Here is a 21,083-nt window from a genome sequence, read left to right on the forward strand (position 1 = left end):
TGATACTCATAGATCAGGGATGCACATGACATGTAACTAATAGACAGCTAATGTGAAATCCCTGTCTTACTGTCCTAGAACTTGGGTAGTAAACTGATGTAATTATAGCAGCAGGTTTTTCTTTTTCTTCCTCTTTCTATCACTGTCACTTTCATCTCCATAATCTCCTTCCAAAGTCCTTCTCTTCAACCACTTGAATACCCATTTCTCCTCTGCTGTCTGGCCTTGATTAAGAAGAAGGATCACACCAGTCAAATGCTAGGCAATTTCTTCCCTTCTATTCTTATAAAATAAGAAGAATATTAGCTTTGGGACCTGGGAGAGGAGCTGGAATGTTTCTGCCCTTGCTTCATTACCAGACTTAGTTTCTTGGGCAAAGCAGGTTTACAGATCATACTGTTGTTCCAGTAGGCTGTTCTCTCCCCAAAACACATGGATCAGTTCTCCCACGTTCAGCAGTGAGACAGGAATATGAAAGATAATTCAGTTCCTTTGGGTCTCAGGGAGTAGGATACAGGTTGGTGACATCCAGGAAGATGAACCAAGCTCATCTGTCAGGGCTGCCTTTGGCAGCAGACAGCAGCAAGTCAGACACGGTGTCCGTGTGTCTGATCGGCCAGACATCGGCTCAGCCGCGCACAGCGTGCACCGCCTGCACTGCTGGAAAGGGGAAAGCAGGCACTGGGTAAAACCCTGCTAGTGGGGCTCAAGAGATCTCACTCATCAGAGACATTGCTGCCCCTGTGCCCCAAAGAATAGCTTCTCTCATGGTGGTGTGGTTTAGGCTTGTACATGATGCCTCCCTACTCTAACCCTCTACCCTCATTCCTTCATTTTTTCATTGTTTACACAACACGTTTTGGTCCTTCTCCTTCTCTCAGTCTCTTATTTGCCCCTTAAAGACATCTGCCAGAAAAGAGGTTGATACCACTTGTATTTTAGTTGTTATAGACTGGTTGTCTCCTGAGACAGAGAAGAAAAGGAGGGGATGAAAGAAGGGGCAAAACTTTGTGGAAACTCAGTGACCTAAATTATCTCACTGGATATTACTGCTCTCAAACAATTAGGAAGATTAATGTTGTCAGCTCAGTTTTAGGAGCTTTGACATACATGCATTCTTTAGAGTATTTCATAAAGACTAACATAGTCATCTGCTTTAAACACAGCAGACCTTTTGCAAATAATAGTTTTATATCTCTCTGACAAGATATAAAACACAGTGAAATATATATTTGCATGAAAAGCCTTGATCCATTAAGGGAAAGAAAAGGGACTTAGTCAGTAGAATGAGTTGCAAATTTCCAGTATTAATATGCAGATTTAAGGTAAGAGGCAAATTATTTAAAAGCATTACTGTAGTCATCATTAAAATGAAGAATTCTGCTTTGTCATTATATGACTTGCAAGCAGAAGGGCATTTTAATAAATCACAACTCCTCCAGTCTCCTTAATACTTAGACTTTTCCTCCCTCATTTCTGCTGATAATGCGAATATCCAGATGATTTGTCTCAATTGTTGATTCAGTCTCCTATTTTTTGAATTCCACTGTAGACTACACTCAAAATGAGTTACACTGTGGACTACCACATATCTACAACATAAGAATTGAGTCTTTTCTTTTAGAATTAATAAAACCTAAAAGCATATATTCATATGCAGTTTCTTTGAAAAACTTTTATATCAGTTGTCTTTTTTTTTCTCATAGTATCTAAATTTATAATCCTTAGGGTGGGTCATGAAAGCCATCTTCTTGCAATCAGCAAACCAGCAGCTAAAGCTCATTTCCTCAGGCAACTGCTCTCCTGATGTCTGCTACTCTAAAACCTACCTCCAATGCCTCTGGATTAGATTTCAAATTATTTTCAGAACATGTATGCTGAAAACATCCGAGAGTGCAGTTGGTTCATTACCAGCAACAGTAAATGGTGTGAATTTCAAGGCAGGTGGCATTATTTTACTGCCATGTTTTATAATTTTTAAACTCTATCTATGAGAGGTCCAGTTTCACTGTCAGTGCTGAGGTCTCCAGGTACTGTAGCAGGATTTTCAGTAGTTCCTCATAGCAAGTGTAACATTATGCAATAGCATTGCAGATGCAGAATCCTTGCCAGCCATAGCTGTTGAAATATATCTACAGTTTTATCAGGCAGAAACGAGCCAGTTTAAACTTGGCACCCAAAAGCATTTCTTCCCTGCCCAGCCATGGTGCTGCAGAAGTCTCCACCCAACAGCCAACCCGAGCTGGGTCCTGCACCCCTGCTGGGTGCTCTGAGCACAGCTGGCAGGACAGCCCTTTCCTTCATGGACCTTGGAAAAGCTGCTCTCCGCCTCCTCAAAAGTCTGCTGACCCTGTGAAGCTTAAGAACACTTTCCAAAAACTTGTTGCTTTCATTCTCTCTTTTTTTTTTTTTTTTTAAGCATTGAACTGTATCTCTGAGCGTCTGAGGCTCCAACCTTTACAGAATTCTTCACTCAACACCAAATTGTGACATGGGAGTCACTTCATTAGTGTGCTATTTCTTTTTCAGAACAAATAAGGCCAATTTTTAGTTTCAAAATAGAAGAAACTGGATAGAGTTGCAATAATTTCATGCTAAAAGATTATTAAATTTATATTTAAGGTGTTGATACACACTTTACAAGTAATTTTGCAAGCAACTAGTTCATGACTGAAAATGTTAAGGGTCATATTCGAAGTTTTTAAGAATAGTTTGTAAAGCACTTATGTTTGGTATTTTGGTATTATAAACAGACTCCATTTTTATAGACTTCTGTTTTTCATATGTTGTTATAATAAGTAAACCAGATTTTTTAACATTTTCTCACCTGTATTGGGACCACAGTAAATTTACTGGGGTGGAGAATGCAGCAACTGTGATCATGCAAGCAAATAGTTTTAGAATGGAACCTGAAGGACAAAATATTCTGTGTCTGTGAAGCTGAAGCAATATGGAAGCGCTGGAATTTTTCAGTTAAACAGGTGTATGGGGTTTTTTATTAGATCGACAAAGGTTATTGAGTTACAGAACACAGGTCAAACACAGCAGCTACTGGGGGGAAAAAAGCAGCAACAGAATCTTTATTTTTATTAGACAAAGTGCAAAGACTGTAGATAAGGGAGAGTCACAATGACTGAAACCACCTTTTACTTTCAAATGAACCCTGCACAGAGTGGCTGGCACACAACAGCAGGATGATTTGGTTAGTTCTGTGTCACCATGTGTAATGTTATACAAGTTACCTTGCTGGAGAATTTAACTTCAAAGCTACAACTATATTTACATATACAGGGACAAACAAAAGAGGTGAGAAAAATTATTGCAAAGAGATTCTCTCCTATGAGAATATTCTGCTTCTAGTGTGGTATCAGAATCAGGTATCTCCAGTCTGAATCCCTACAATAAACACCTTTTGTTGAAAAAAGTGACATTATCATACCTTTTTCTGCCTTGCTCCTGTTATGCTTTTCGAGTAGGAGGTACCGAGGACTTTCAGGAAGAAAAGGCAGAATCATGACTTGTATCAGTGATGGAACAATGATTGCTCCAAATAAGAAAGGCCACCGAGATTCCTGCAAATGGATGCAAACATGAGTCAGTAATACTCTCCCATTGTGACACTAGGAAGAAAAATAGCTTTGATAAGCAACACTGTAATTTTTCATCATTCAAAGTATTGTGTCCACCACCAGAGTGACGTGTTCCTCCTAAGCTTAGTAAGTAGTTTGAACACTTCCCTCTCAGATCACTTTACTCAAGGGCCAAGCCCCCAAGCTATTTTCCATTGTCAGTTTTTATTTTACATTCCTTCACTTCAGCAAGGCCTAAAGCACCACGTTCTGCACGGTATGAGATGTAATCCACACCTTAAACCTGAAACGGGGCCCAAAATAACTGAAAAACTCCCAGAAATAATGGGTAGGGTATCTCCTAATCAAACTTTTCACTTGCCCTTTTAGGTAAGAGAAGTGTTTTTAAAAAATTCTCCTGGGATGGGAAAAAAACTTGAATAAGTGTTTTTTCAAACAATTTAAATCTTGAGGTAATAACTCACCCTAAGAGCCTGCATTACCATGAAGGCTTCAAGATCCTATTTCTTTATTCCTGTTTTCTTTATTTTTTTCCACTTGCGTGGAAAACTTTATGTAATGTAGGTGAACCAAAAGTGGTTAATACTGTTTATGGACAAACAAGTCTGGATCTTATTTTAAAAACTAGAAAACTAAGGTTAAGTCTTTAAAAACAGTCAATAATCACATAACCAAAGTGGGTACTGGTTTGTAAAAACTTGTCACCTTCATTCCATATCTGCCTGGAATAATTTCCTGCAATATAAAGCTCTTTGCTATGTACCATATAAAAAAAATTGTAGGGTGTTAGAATTTTTGACAATACCTCCAGATAAAAATCTTACTCTTGATCAGCACATCATATATTCTGTAGGTTTTTTCCACCATGTCAAGGACGCTTCTTAAAGGGAAAAAAACTATTCTTTGTATACCGTTATTACCAACATTCTGCCCACCTATGGAGACTTCCATGGAATAAGCTTACACTCCTTTTAAAGTCTCCTATAGTGTATGGTTTATAAGTTGATCACATTTATCTCAAATAACTCTTCTTGAAAGTGCTATTTTCAAAAAGTTATGAACAAACTCTGAACTTACCCTTCACAATAAATAGCAAACCCTGCTACTATAATGAAGAGCCCTTTATTTTTGCCACATAAGACACTGAGTTTCCTTTATTTCCTCTATTAAAGATTTCTGTTTTACTCTTTACATTGCTAACTTCTAAAACCTTAAGGTAAACTCATAAATACTCATAAATGCTCATACATTTGCTCCCACTTGCCATTTTGGCATGAATTGATCAGAAAGTCACTGAAGCCAGTGGAAACTTTTCCATCGATTTCAAAAGATTTCATGTCTATTCAAGATTATGGAGTGTGTGTTCTACTTGTTTTTCTCTTAATTTACATTATACAATCTTAAATCTTTCCTCCCACTGCAGAAAATAAATAGCAGGACTAATATAAGTTTAAAGGATTCATTAAAATTGCTGGAAAACCAGTTGAACTAGACCCTATAAAGAGAATTAAGAGAAGGCGGCATAAGGAGGTTTCATTACCTCTTTAAGAAGGAATAGAATAGGACATATACTGGGACAGTGCTCAGAAGCAGTAATAAGCTTAAGGCAAAAGACAGTGTAGGTGACTTAGTAGACATTAAAACACAATTTCAACCACAATTGTCAGCAGTAAGGAGAAGCACACAGGCACTGCTTGGAGAAATGAAATGAAAACAACTACATTCCACTTTATTTCAGGGAAAACTTAAAAGAGCATGAAATGTTTTAATTACAGGGGACCTGATTTCATCACCTGCTCAGAAATGGTACAAATAACATGTCAAGATGGTAAAATTTTCATTTTAAACTGTCACATTATGGATATTTGCTTAGGCTGGAGCATGAAAAACCTGGCTTTGATGTATTTACAAAAGACAGTTAAACAGTAGAGCAAGTTTGACAACCACAGACTCATTTAAAGGTAGATGGAATAAAGTGCAAAGCTGCAGAGACAGAAGATTGGGTGGAAGGGAGGGAGATAAAGTATGGCATGGATTTATCAGCTGCAAATGAAACAAGATTATGGTGCAGTGAAATACAGTAAAGAAAATATTGCCATGTCAGAAAGTCATCAGCTAAAATACAGAAAATGGAACTTATTGTAGCCATCTAAAGGTTGAAAAGAAAGTGGCATGGGGAAATGTCAACAGGCACTGCTGACATCTGAATTATCCCTATCAAACTCAATAATCTATTTAAGCACCAGTTACATTTAGTATTCTCAGCAATTAGGAAGACTTTGATAAAATGTGAAGACACTCTCAACACAGACCAGGTAAACATTTGTTTGTATGTGTATATGCATTTTAAAGGGAGAATTGTTAACAGAATAGAACATTGTTAACATAATAGAATTGTTAACAAGGTCATGCAACAGTGGTGAGAAGTGCTGTAGTGCCCTGGACATAGGCATCCATTTTTTGTGGCCAATTAAATAGCCCAGTATGAGATGGATAATGGGATCAAAAAGACTGAGTAAGGAAATAAGCATCTGTGACAGGCTTCACTCTCTCTGTTTCTCTCTAAATTATTTCATAGAAACAGAGAAACATAGAATGGTTTGAAAGGGACCTCTAAGATCATCTTGTTCCAGTACCCTGCCATGCACAGGGACACCTTCTACTATCCCAGGTTCCTCAGAGCCCCATCCAGCCCAGCCTTGGACACTTCCAGGGCTGGGGCATCCACAGTTTCTCTGGGCAGTCTGGCCCAGTGTCTCACCACTCTCACAGTGAAGGATTTCTTCCTAACATCTATGCTAAACCTCTCTTTTAGTTAAATAAGTAGATTTAAATTACTTATTTATCTATTTATTTTAAAATCATAATCTGGATATAGATTATGCTCACAACTCAACCACTACTACACACTCAGGGTCCTTGTTTGCCCTCTGCCCAGAGTTTGGGTTTCTGTGCCGTGGAGATCCCCATGTCCCATTGAGCATCCTGATCCCAGCTGTTCCCAGGCAAGCTTCCCACATCCTCTCTCCTGTCCTTTCTAGAGCCACAGGGAAATGCCCATACCCCAGACATCTCCTAGGCTCAGGCTGGACATGGGGTAGCACAGGGCACTCCCCAGCCCTGCTCTGCATCCCTGTGCAGCCACCATGCTGCCTCACAGAACTGTCAGGGGCTTGGCTACCCCTACTGCTTGAAACATGCAGGAGATAGTATCAAAATAAATACTCTTTCCCCCATTTTAGCATTCAGTGCACAGGATGAACTGTGATCTCTCAGTGAGCAAGTCTGTTTACCAGTCACTATTAAATAGTCACCATTTAAGTATTTATTCTGGTATTAATTCCTTGGGGATGGGGTTGTGATGAGTTTACTACAGTGCTGAACAACGTATAAACAGAAATGACCTTTCTGTATAACTTTCTTGTGTAAAATGACATATTTTACCCATTTTGTATATCGGGAGCAAAGAGACAAAAGCCTCTGGCATCCAATGCAAGATACTGAAAATATCCAGGAAATAGTGATTTGGTAACATCTTCTTTTTCATTTTCTATAAAAAGCAGGAACACATTTAAAATTTTAGTTTTGTAAAATATAATCACACACACAGACAGAAAGAATTACATCTAGTGTAATTTTTAGATGTCCTGAAGCATCTTGCCTCAGCCTCCTGCTGGAGTTACTGAAGGATACAGGTCTCTGTGATATTCTGTGTCACATCTGCCAGTCTCACAGGGACACCTAAGGTACCACAGGGCATCAGGATGATACTATCTGCTTATATTCAAGCAATTGAATTTTGTCCATTCTTGTACAGACTTGGCACAAAAAATGCTTATCAAAAATATTCCCTTTTCCCCACAAAAAAAAAAAAAAAAAAAAAAAAAAAAAAAAAAAAAAAAAAAGCATCCCTGCTCAGAACAGACTGGGTAAACCTAGGCATGCAAAGCCCAGAATATTGCACAAGTTCAGCCTTTCTCTGTTAATCTGCTACCACACCACATAAAACACTCCTAAAAGTAAAGGACGTCCACGCTGGCCTGGGGCCAAGGACTGAAAAAGCACTGAGGTGGAACTAATTTCTTAGCATTAGAACTATCTTTTCTTCCTTTAGTCAAGGGTATGGCACAGTGGTGATGATCATGTGGCAGCTGAGAGAAGAGAACTTCTACATCTCAGGCTTCAGAGCAGCTACTCAAGTAAGGTGCAAAACAACTGCCTTCCTCTTACCTCCTTTGTACCACTCCAAACACTGCTCTCCAGTCTCCTCTGGCTGCAGAGGGTGCTAATCTCAGAGTTATATCCCTGCTGGACACAATTTTCTCTTTGCATGACCATTTCTGTTACCCAATTTGTCAAAACCTATTTCAATAACAGAGTTACAAATTGCTTACCTTCCTGTTTAAAACAGAGGCAACTCAGATAATATGTGTATTTCACCTCTGTTCTGCACCCAGATGTGTATTTTTACAGCTATAGCTCTGACAAGAAGATTACTCAAGTATCAGTGTCTCCCCAGGTAATAATCAGTATGGAAAGTCACAGACTCAAGGCTGTACAAATCTGATGTAAGATTCACAGAAATCAGCAGGAGATTTTTGTTACTGAGTAAATGGCCTTTGGATGAGAACTTAAAATAGCTTTGAAAGTGTCCAGTGTCTTGAGTGTCTGCTGTTCTGTTCACTAAATGACATGTTAGATCATGGATGTATTGAGAGGGAGAATTAAAATATCTGTTACAAGCTCCCCAGGTGTTTTTTTTTTTTTTGTCCAGCTTTTTATTGGAGTAACAACTAACTTTTTACTGCACACTTATATGGCATAATTTGTCTTCATTTCTTATTCATCTCCAAAAGAAGCAAAAATCTCAGAGAAAAGCAATGGGAAATGGGAAGTTTTCACATGGGATTAATATCAGCAGCCAGCATATATATTTGAGCTTCTTTAGGGAGAAATATTAGAGGTATGCAGGAGCTAGGCAAAATTTCTGACAGAACTTCCTTTCAGTGATGCATTTAGACTCAGGTTAGCATCCATAAATAACAAAATATAAAAATAGTAAATTAAAATAATTGAGGAGGATAAGACTCAGTTTTTCAAACATGAGAACATACTATCATTCTCATGCCCTGGTGTACCTCAGATATCCCTGTGGGACTGGAAGATGTGGCACATAGAACTCCAGAGAACTGCATCCTTTTGGGACTGTAGTGGGAGATGAAGAGAAGTGCTCCAGGGCATCTAGAAATTACATTAGATGCAAATCTTTTCTTATGTGATTATATTTTGCCAAACCGAAGTTGTGAAAGTTCAGTATATCAAGGTATATCGAGGTTAAGAGAAAAACAAACATAAAAATACCCAAAGCATATTTGCTGTTTTAAAAGCAGTGGAAGAGTTGAATATTTCATCTTAACATTTTTTAATGACAACAAATCTGGTTTGGATTTTAAAGAAAACAAAACCCAATTCATTTTAACTTGACATTTACTTCAAAATTTAAAAAACCCTTAAAATATTAATCAAGAATATACCCCCCATTTTTTTCCTTTTGCCAGCAGTTTCAAAAGCAAAGACACTCAAGAGTAGAAAACACATACTCCTACTCAATATGATGACTGCATGCTATCTTACAGTGCTTGAGCAACTTACTATGGCATTAATACCTAATTTGTAAAGGATAAATTTACATATTAGGACATTAATTTGCAATAATGGGTAGTTTTACAATGTATAATAGAAAGTAAAACTGAAATGTTAATCTTCAAAAATGTTTAAGTGGTGATTATCTCCCCACTGTGTGAAATAAGTTTGGAAGAAAGTCACAGGTCAAATTGATTTAGATTTATTGCTTAATACCAGACTTGTAAATATTATCAAATACTCAAGCACTAAGGAAAGAGGAAAATCTGAAATGTTCACTTGCTCCTAAACATTTGAAGCAGAGTCCAACTTATGCAGGGTAAGATGAGTTTTATAGACAGACACTATTTATTATCAGGTCAGCTACAGTATGTGAAAAAACTCACCTTTTTAGGTCTGATAAAGTAGCAGAAAGTCATATTTTAAATATTAATATAAACAAATGCTCTAAATTTTGTTACATGTGTTAACTGTGTTTCAGTGGATAAGGAGAAAATTATAAGCAGCTTTTATCAGCTCCACGGTGTTTTGATGTCTTTCTTTTCTTCACATCTTTTGAAGAATATCTTTCCAGGAAAGCTTGTCTACTGCTTTTCCAGCTGACCTAATTAAGCAGAGAACAGCTACATAGAAATCTTCTCAAGAGTCAGGTGAGCACTGTTTCACTGTCTATGGGTAGCAGCCCTCACTGATGATAAACTTTCATCCCAACATTGGATGCTCTGCCATTAAGTCTTTTGTTCATTTTTGAGTCTAAATTATGTATCTATCTCCATAGTGCTTTTGTTTCCATAACCACACTTCCACTTTCAGACAACTCCTCTCCTGTAAGATGCTCTCCTTCCCAAATGCAAAACTGCAACATTTCAATATTACAAATGGCCAATCAGCCATATGTTGCTAAAACTTTGGGAACTGAAGCCTCACAGCACAACCTTAATTGACTGGAACTCATTTGCAAACATGAAAACACACAGCTGTTTCCCCATGCATTACTTAATGAGTTCTGTACAGAAAAGGGATGAATAAATACCATTGTGTCTGTCTCGGGGAACAAATAAAACGTTGATTTATAATCTCCAGTAAATACATAATCTCAGCTGATCCACAATAGATATAAACAAAGTACCCCACTTAATGTCTCCATTATAAATATATCAACACAAACCACATTCCCCCAGCAGGACTGGTATAACAGAGTACACCTCTTTCCATGGGTCCCACTGAACTATGAATATGCAACAACCCAGCGGGTCCTGGCAGCATTTCTTTACTTTTATCAGACCCATAAAGATTGTGCCTGGTTGCTGCACAGCATCTTCCCTTGACTGGATCAGCCAACCCTTGGGTGAGGTGATCTTTATGTCCCTGATTAGCAACTCACAGCTTGTATTGAAGTGCTTGTGTCTTGCTAAAAGACTTGGAAATTGCTTCAGCAGTAACAAACTTTGTGCCTTATGTGTTACTGTGAAAAGAGGATGGAAATGTCACATTGCTAGAAAAAGAAAAGAACTGAGAATATTTGAAAAAGTATTGCCATCTTCAAAACCACTGCCTCGAGTAATTCTTAATTGGCATGTCTGATAGTAGTTTGCAGGAAGTGCAGACCAACATCAAACAATCAAACACCTGCTGAAATTAGTGACTAGCTGAACAAGCACTGAAACATTTTTGGCTCCTTCCTTCCTTCCTTCCTTCCTTCCTTCCTTCCTTCCTTCCTTCCTTCCTTCCTTCCTTCCTTCCTTCCTTCCTTCCTTCCTTCCTTCCTTCCTTCCTTCCTTCCTTCCTCCCTCCCTCCCTCCCATTTGTACGGGTGTTTCTCTGAGTTATTCTTAGCAATGTCATCCCCTTAAAGGATTTGAGCAGCCACTTATAAGCACCAGTGTATCTCCTGTACCCTCAGCAGAAATTTTAAAGCACTCTTCAGGGAAGGCTTTAGCTTTTCATTCAGAGTTTTGCATTTTACTACATGATTATAAAGCAATTTTGCTTCTGTGTTTTTAAGAAAAACTGTACAAGCTCAGCAGTCCAGTGAATTGGCAGGGACCGGGGTAACTTGGAATCACCTTTTACAAGCCTGGCTCAACAGCAGAATGGTTTCCAGGAGTACTATGAGACCACTTCCTCAAACTCTTTGCTCTAAACTTAGACAAATCCAGACCAAAAACCCCCACAACTGGTAACCAGAGCTGATGAGAAAAATTCCTATGTTATTTTTCCTAAGTCCTACACTAATCTTTGCTCTTAAGAACTCATTAAGAGCTACCAATTAATATACTAAAATAGACTCCAGAAAGCAGCATGTTTCTACAGTACAAACAGCTCCACCATCATCCAGGTGATTAATGAAGATACTGAACAGGAGTGGAACTCTGGGCCACACCACTAATTACTGGCTTCCAATCTAGACTTTGCTTCAGTTCACTCTATTTTCAGAGTATAACTAGGCAGAGTGAAGATGTTACGAGATTTTTTTATTCTATGTAGAGAATATGTATGAGATTTTGTATTCTATGTATTGATGTTTGAAATTATTACAAAGAGGACACTTTAGGATTTCAAGTGATGCTGGAAAATGCTAAACTGGTGGAGGCATTTGTCCTACTCTAATGGAAAGTACAAACACCTTTTTATATTCTGTAGACAGCATAAGGCATAAGCTGCTTTAATTTCCAACACTCTGCATCAAGCTGCAAGAGTTCACCTGTCACAAAAGCTCTCTGTTCTATACTCTGAAATTCTCACTTGTCTTTTAAAGAAGAATATCTTTAACTATAGTCACTATCATGGCTGAAGGAGAAGATAAACATATAGAACAAAAGAGCTCATAGAAAAATACACAGAAACTGCTCGATTCATATCTTGTGTTATCACGCTAATGTGTCAGATTCATTTCAAGAACATCTCCAGCAGATCATTTTGCCGTTGGTGTCCACCTGTTGGCTTCAGGTCCCTAGACTGATTTGGAGTCGCTTTCGCTACTCATCTATAATTTACTGACAGTTTTTAAGGAATCCTGGAATCTGAGTCAAGAGTCTTAGGAAAAAGGATCAGTTAAAAAAAAAAAAAAGAAAAACAAAGCAAAATCATGCTGAAAATGAAGCTTTGACAAGTAAAATCAGAGCTTATTTTCAACTGCACAGGCTGTACAACTCTTCCATCACTGTCTATTTTTGTGGAAGTGAAGGAGTACTTTTAAAAGACCTTGGTAGAGCAAAATGAAACATTCCTATATAAACTTTCCTAAATACACAGTTATCTATTGCATCAAATATATAATTTCTAAAAAGTCTGGTAAAGAAAATTAGAGTATAACAGAAGTATCTACAGAAGTTTTTTGTTTTATCACAACTATTCCTCAACAAGGTTCCCTTGTGTAAAAAACTGACTTGAAAGGGACTCATCACAGAGATATTTCCTTACTAGACATATAGTACAGTGTCTATGGAGTTCATTGGTCCTTTTCCATATTTAGCTCAATTTGCTGCAGAAATTGATACTGATATTTATATCAGCAGCAGAATTTCTTTGCTAAAATAATGAGTTGTGGGGAGGACAGTTTGGCCAGTGTCATCATGTATCACAAACCTATTTCCAGCTAAATACCTTTTTAAAAACAGGTATTCTGTAGCCAAATATGCATAAAAGCTGCTAAAAATCCTAAAAAAAAAAAAGTGTAATTAGACTAATTCACATGTCTTCTATGACAAAGATAACATCCAATTAATAAAGTTTGTAACTCTAACCATGTCCACAAGATTTTTGCAATAAATTCCAAATGCTTTTAAAGAAAGATTGAGAAGAGTCCAGAAAAGACAGAATGTAATTTCAAAATAAATTCTAAACCTTCTCTGGTACACTTTGTTTCTGATGCACTCATGCTTTGAGTGTTTCCCCAGCATGGGGTTACCCATTAGAGCTGTTTAACCCCAATTTTTCTCCTCAAGAAGCCACTTCCCAAATCTGATCATTGTTGCTCGTTCCTGCATCTTGTACTGCTTGATTACACTCTTTTTAAAACAGAATGACCAAATCTACTCTACTTGGAACATTCAAGAGATGGACACATCAGGAACTTTACTTTTCTTTTTTTTTTTTTTTTTTCCTTGAAACACTAACACAGCAATAGGATTCATTCCAAAGTGCTCCCCTGATGAGTCTCTACGATGCAAGCGAAGCAAAATTTTTAGGGTAACATACTGTCCACTAGGAAAAAAATGCAACCATGTAGTTAGGCAAGCTCCTGCGTGCATGACCTAGAAACACTTGAAGTTTTTGAAGTAGGATTGCTGAAGTAAACAGGCAAAAAAAAAAAAAAAATTCTCTTTGTCCATTGGTGTACCAATGGAAAGCAGCTGTTCAGTCAGAGAAGCAGCCAGAGCTGGCCAGGCACCAGGGCAACTCCAGGGAAAACAGCAGCAGCTTGGCTAATCCTGACACACCCCACACAGGAAAAGGGGCTCAAAGCCGAGGTCTGAGGAAAGCATGGCAAAGGCAACTGTTTCAGCTTTACCTGTCCTGAGTAAATATACACACTGTGAAACATAATTTTTTCTCTAGTATTGATACACAGATGAAAGAGATAGTGAAACTTAATGTATATTGAAAATAAGAGCACTGTGACTACTGCAAACGTATTCAGAAACTAGATCCTCTATAATTTTGGGAAAGGTTAAAGCCCACCTTCATTAAAAAACATGAAGCCGTAGATTAGACAGTCTGACAGTTTACAATGTTTAGAAGATGTTACCATGCTAAGGAAAAACTGTGGAGCAGGACATTCCCTACAGGAGGAACTAGATGAGTTAGCTACAGAGATACCTAATGTTACATGGAATATGTCAGAATCAGGTCAGACAATATTTCCCCAAGACAGTAAGTGTAAATTTGAACTTTCAAAACTGAAGCTGACAGTGTGCTGGCCTTTGCTTTGCAGGAGCAAACTGTCAGGAAAAATAGGCTGGGTGATTCAATTGCAGAATCACAGAAACAGAGAGAACAGAAATACCTGAAGGGCAGTGTTTGAAGAAGTGACAGGTCTGAGATAGTTTGTCCTTATCTTATTATCTGGTTTTCTCCTTCAGTCAGATACGTGGATAACTGCACAATGCTGTACAACCAAAAATGGCCTGAATTAAATAATTCTGTAGCCAGTAGCAATAATTCAGTGCCCACATTGCAGCAGATAACATCATTGCACACCTGTGGGCCTGCACCAAGTTGTCATCTACAGATGCCATGGCTTCCTGAAGAATTAGGGACTCTGGCTTACAGAACACAAGGTGCCAGCACGTGAAAATAAGCACACAGCTTTCAGCAGCTGGGGTGGTGTGGAGAAGCAGGTCACCAGCACATGAAGTCATTGTGCTCTGTACTCTGATCACCAGCCCACTTTACCATGGTGAAATTTCCCACACCTCAGGAATTTCCCAGACCTGTAAGAATCAGAATCTTGAATAAAAAACATAGCTGTGATTTGTTGGATGGGAGGCAATTAGGACTGTGGAAAGCAAGTAAGATTATCACGTCACTGCAGTAGAGGACTGTTGTCACAACTGCAGCTTTTCTCCTTCAAATAATCACTCTTGGTAAGCACTGTGTACTGAAGAAACACATTCTAAAATCAGTACCTTTGGAGACAAATACAATAAAGTTATATATATCTGGAATAAAAAAAAATTGCCTGTGTTTAGGTGTTGCAATCTTTATAAGATTTAAAATGTTTTGTTCCATTTGCTCTTTTATACTATAATTTTAAAATTGGACATAGTCATATTTGTCTAGTTCATGTCAATATGGCAAGACACAGAAAAGAATTAAATGCATTTCTGCAATACTTCAGACAAAATATTCCCAGGAAAACCAGGAAATATTTTATGTAATTTTGTTTTTTTTAAAGTGTTATTTCACCGGGATTAGCTGTATAATCTTGTTCTCCTAGGTTTGAATTTAAACTATTCAAGACAATGGCTTACAGGATGAGAAAGAGATTAAAGAGCTTGTGTTACTAGAGGAGGTGAAGTTTAACCTGAAACACAAAGATCACAAGTGATAGGGGGAGGAGAGAGGAAAAAGACTGTAGCAATGGTGAAAAAAAAAACCAGAAAGGTACTAAGGAATAAATAACATTTGATCAAAAGAATAATAAGTTGACAGAACTGGCATGAAAAGTTAGAAGGAAATGAGAAAATTGTTGATCCTCAGCACTTCCAGTAGAAAGCTTGGGAAAACTGAAGGAATAGGAAACAGCCAACCAGCCTTAAGCCACTAACCCAGCCAGAGCTGACCGCTGCCCCTCAGCACTGCACCTGGGGCTGCCCACATGCCTCCTGCTGCACCTTGACCAATCTTGACAAAAGAAAGATTGCTTAAAAATCAATTTAGGGCTGCTTAACATACTTGATGCATAAAGCAGTAAGGACTTTTGAATTGCCTCAAGTAATATTCATTGCTTTAGGGTTATTTTTATCACAGTTTCACATTTAAAGGAACACTTTTGCATTTGATAACAGAGGAAATCATCACTTAGGTTGTTAATAAATGCTTGTTAACACTGTGCCCCACAGCCAACATAAACACTTTCCTTTTCTGCTAAGAGACTTCTACAGAACCACTGAAGGCAACAACCTCATATAATCCACATAAATGCATCAAACTCCAATTTCAAATTTTAATTTTCTGCTCAAGTTACTTCAGCCAGAAGTCTGTTCCAAACACCACTCTGATGAATTTCAGCATGCAATTATTCACACAACATTAATAAAAAGTCATTTTTATAGCCATATTGTCTTTGAGATTAAGCCACTCTATTCCTTCTTTCTTGTGTTAACAAGGTGCAGTCAGTTCCTCTTCCCTCCCTCTGTTTGCTCGACCACACAAGCAATGCTGCTGTTACCTCCTCTTACAAGAGGAACCTCAGCCATGCTGACAGTCATTCTTATGTCCATCCCTTTTTCAAAGAGTCTCTTCTAGCAGGACATTCATCTCTGGTTTTGTCCCTCCTTTTTTCAAAACCCTCAGTGCTTAGATACTTTGGTTAATAACCTCTTAGATATTTGTTCAATTTACAAGCAATAGACACATGACAGATCTCAGCAGAAAACTTAGGAAACCATGACAGAAGACAAGTATTTGTAACTAGTACTATTTACAACAAATTCTGATAAGAAACAAACAACTACAGAGCAGCAAAAAAAACCTACCTCCCACTGAAGGAGTTTCAGTGGGAACCCCATAAACCTAGGGAAAAAAATCCTGGCTTGTCTGAAAACAAGAGAAATTAAAAGAAAAAAACCCACCCCCATACCCAACTAGAATACTCAAGCTGCTTCCAATAAATTGGTTGGAAATATTGTGATTCACATCAGGCAGAACTTTGGGTTTTTTACATGCTGATGTTACCCATCTTGAGCAAAATAATTTTATAGATAAAACATATTTGTTCTTACGTATTGTCTGTCTTTAATGGTGCAATATTAATTAAGCCGGTTGTAGAAACAGAAACAATACCTCTGTAATTTGGTAGCAGCAACAACAGTGATGAAAGGAAGGCAAGAAGAGAAATAAAACCAGCAAGAATGAGCTGAAATCAAGGAATAAGAATCTGCATGACACCTCAACTTTAAAAGTGTATGCATGTTTCAAAAGCCCAAATTAAAAAAGCTCCTGCTATGTAAGGGCTGCCATCCTCTAAGCAATCAAATTGGCCTCTTGAAATTTCATACACTTGTTTGTAATAGACTTGTTTCCAAGGTAAGAGAAGGGACATCTGTTGAAGCCACACAATAAAAGCCATTTTAAGTTTTTTCCTAAAATCTGTTGCTTTGGATGGGCAGGGGAGAAATCTATCCTTCAATAAAGAGTACATTGAATCAAATCATTTGCCTTCAGAAGAGCTGACCAGAATGAAGGGACAGAATAAAAGAGCTGGTCAGGCAAAAATAAAAGTGTCAGGGAGGATGGTATGTATTTACAAAGGAGTTGCCTTTGTATGGACAGAAAAGGACAAGCTCCTCTCACTTTCCAACTCCTTACTACTTTTTCTGACTGTCAGAAGGGATTCTGTGTTCAGGTTTTACTGTGAGAGGATCGCTGCAGACCTTTCCTCCACACTGCCTTGAAGAATCATCTCTGAATGGAAAGCACCTGGTCAGATCAGATGACCATGGTAGGTCCTTCCAACCTTACCCATTGTGTGATTCTGTATTTCCAGCTGCCAACCTGAACAAAACTCAAGTTCATTTATTCAGAGTAATGATGACATCCAGTGGCCACCAAGTTAATCTCAGCCTATGACAACAAGGCTCTTATCTGAATAGAGGCTGAATATTTCCATAAAGGTGTGTGTTAACTCTGCTCTTCCATCACTTAGTCTAAAAGCTGGGCAAGTGAGGATTGCATTAAAAGGAACACTATAATCACTAAGCAAGAGTCTTCCTATTCAGGTTCTCATAATGCCTCTAACCAAGCCTTTTTCAGCTCTATCTCGCATTGAAAAATTAGAGATCAAAAATATAAAATCTCTTAAGCATTTCCATGGTATCCAAAGAAGCTGGAACCTAAAAAAAAATAGATGTACGTGAAGAAATGGGGAGAAGGAGATCTGCATATGGACACACACAAGCCACTCAAGCTGTCAAAACTGCTGGCCACATCTATCAAAATTAGCGATGCTTTTAGTACCTGATTTTAGAAGACATGGAGGAAACTACTTTTCAAAGTGCCTCAAAACAAAATAGAAATATTTCTGTTTTCCACTTTTGTGAAGAATCCAGCCAAAATATGAAAATATGATACTTAGAGCATGCTTGTGTTCTTTGATAGAAAAGGTCTGTTAAATACTTACTTGCCCAAATATTTCTGGCACCCCCAAAACTTGACCAGTGAAAACACCAATGCAAATGAAAATCGCTGTGACCTGACCCAATGAACCACGGATTTCCTTAGGAGATATTTCACTCAAATACATGGGGAGGGCACTTAATGAAATGCCTACAAAAGAAGAACAAACCCCATATATTAAGTCAAAACATATTTGTTATGCCAGGTATGCAAAAAATTTGTATTTAAAGGAGCCTGAGTGATAATCTGCTCACAAGGGTGGCATAAAAACATGCAAGGAACAGAATTATATCTATCCATACATACATTAATTATTTTCCCTGCATGTCTAATTACTCTCACTCCATTTAATAACTATGGAATTGATTATCTGTTACAGATCTACACCTGTGTGCTTAGGCTGCTTTTTGATGTGGAGCACCAAAGGTTACTCAGAGATGAGAATCTCCAGGAGAACAGATTTTATGTTTTAAATTTGCTCATCCCAAAGCGAGCAAAATCATGTTAACACTGGTGTGGGTAAGGGAAAAAAGCCCAATGCATCAGTCAGACAGAGCAGACATTGTCAGATGAAGTATTATTACTGTAAACAATATTAGCAGATGTTCCTTTCAATATAGGCTTATAGCTGCAATGAACTCTTCACAATAGGCATAAATTAATATTTGGAATGTTGTTTAAAGCCAGGAACAGAACAAACAAACACACGACCCTGGTCAGTACAATGGCAATGTTTGCACAGCTCCAGAAGTTTGGTTGCTTGATGGTAATCTGGGATAAAAATTAGCAGAAACCCTTCCTTCTAGCTGCAAGATTATTCTGGTGCTGCATTGTCCCCATGGTTTACTTTCGAACTGGGAAGACCACATTGCTAGGAAGAACTGATGAAGTACCAAACCTTTCCTAGTCCTGCAGGTATTAACACGGGATCCAGCAACTGCTAAACACAGCAAAAAGAATTCTGTTAATAACAGAATACACTCTCCTAGTCAAGGGATTTTCATGGCATGGAAACAAATACACTCCACCATGGCTGGAAGAGGAAAGGTGGGGAAACAACAGTGTTAGCAGTGGTGAGCATCCATTCCAGTGTCTCCTCCAAACATCAGATCCTCCAGCCCTTAATGTGCCATTTTGTCCCAGTGAAATCAGTGTGGCTACAGCTAGTCCCTGGAATATCTCTTTGATGTAAAGCAAATTCTAACCAGGGAAGAGGAGAAAGAGTGTGCACAAGCATTTCAGACGTGTACAGTGTGACCGAAGCTTACCTCCATCCACACCCATGATAATGCGGCCCAGTATGAGCATTTCAAACGAGCCTGCCAGCAGGGACAGGGACATCAACAGTGCAGCTGCCACTGCAAACACGTTATTGAGCACCAATGTGCATTTCCTAAAAGGCAAAGAGGGTTTAGGTAGAAACCAGCATCATGGCAGCTAAATCTAGTTATATTAGAAGCACACTAAGCTATTATTCTTAAATATCTGTTAAATAAAAAGTGCCTAACAAACACTGCCTCTTAGATGTGTAGAGTTCTGAAAAAGAGCACTGTACCTACATGGATACAATTTCAAACCTACACCACAGTTTAAAAGAAAACATAACATAGATAACTAAAGAGCTGTACTTCAAAAGCACAGCAAGGAGACAACTTATGTATCCTAAAAGCCAAGTGCCAGGCCTGAGGCTCTGCACATGAATATAAATAAGCATACTCTGGATAGATGTCTGTATGGAGAACCCAAAGAATGTACTTCAAATAGCAATAAGCTGATATAACTACAGGCACTTTAATATTACATACAGGTTTTGACACTTCAAGAACTTCCCAACTGTGACATCATCTGTGTCATTATAATTCATCCTTAAATTCTCGATATTAAAACCATACATTGAGGAAAATTACTTCCTATTGTAGAGTTAGGGAAAACATTTGGGCTCATTCAAGTAATAAAAATCAACCCCTTCCTAAAAATTGTTGGAATTAATCAAAATACAGGTTTACATATTTCTTCCCCACTTTAAAATTATTTCGTTCTATAACAGTTAAATAAAACATTAATTATTTTCAAATAAAAGAAATACTCTTTATGGCAAATTATTACTTTGTTAAAAAGCATAACCAAATCACAAAAATCTGTTTTAAAATTTTCAAAACATCTAAACTTTTCATTTGCCAACATCCTAATTTTTTTTCGTTTTCATCTGTCTGAACTTTCTGCTCAAGTTTGAGGGATTAATTAAAAAGAAGAGGAGTGACCAGGAAGGCTGTCTATCCCTTTCCTTTCTAGAGCAGGTGACAAACTGTACCACCAGTTCTAATTTTTTCAATATGTAAGTATCAAGAGGAAATTTTGCACCCATTGAAAAAGTCACCCAACTTCTCACAACAGATGCATATGTTTTTGAAAGGAAATATTTTTAACACTTATATTTTTAATCATGCTTCCTGCTTTCTAGTGAGTTTTGAACACTGAATGGATAACATGGCTTGAAGATAGAAAAATGAGATACAATTCATTTAAAGTCTATACAACACACCCGTCAGACTGATGACTGTAACTCTGTAACTGTTTAGAACAGATTTTTCAGAAGGATATACACTCTGAGATGGCTGAAGTGATACAAATAATGACAAAAATTGAAAGAAAATGTTCATTCAGGTCAAAAAGGTCTCATACATTCATCTGAAGATACTGCTTTTTCCTCCTTTAATTTAAATAAAAACTATAAAATACATACTTTTTGAGAAAAAGTTGGCCAGCAAAGCCTTATCCTATGCAGCTGAGAAAAGCACAGCCTAACTAAGCATGATAAAATCAAAGATTTTGGCAGAATGAAAAGGAAATGAAAACAAGAAAGCACTCTATTTAGGGTATTACTATGGAAAGCAGTGACTGTGGCAAGGTTTTGGAAGAGTTGGGGTTGCAGGAGTGGCTTCTGTGGGGAGATGGAGCGAGGGTATAACAAGGTCAGTGGAGGAGAGGCTGATCCAGGCCTGAGCAGGG

General features: G+C 37.9%; 1 protein-coding gene across 4 annotated transcripts in view; it reads right to left on the reverse strand.

Moving 5' to 3' along the window:
- Positions 1-21,083, reverse strand: part of SLC2A9 (solute carrier family 2 member 9) — an 84,432-nt gene that overhangs the window by 45,367 nt on the left and 17,982 nt on the right. For all 4 annotated transcript variants that reach the window (XM_068188682.1, XM_068188683.1, XM_068188684.1 and 1 more), the window contains 3 exons: positions 19,343-19,467; positions 18,079-18,224; positions 3,440-3,572 (listed from right to left, as the gene is read on the reverse strand). In XM_068188682.1, the coding sequence (XP_068044783.1) occupies positions 3,440-3,572; positions 18,079-18,224; positions 19,343-19,467 (404 nt within the window). The remainder of the gene's footprint in view (positions 1-3,439; positions 3,573-18,078; positions 18,225-19,342; positions 19,468-21,083) is intronic.

This window comes from Anomalospiza imberbis, chromosome 4, assembly GCF_031753505.1.
Source record: "Anomalospiza imberbis isolate Cuckoo-Finch-1a 21T00152 chromosome 4, ASM3175350v1, whole genome shotgun sequence".
NCBI classification, from domain to species: domain Eukaryota; kingdom Metazoa; phylum Chordata; class Aves; order Passeriformes; family Viduidae; genus Anomalospiza; species Anomalospiza imberbis.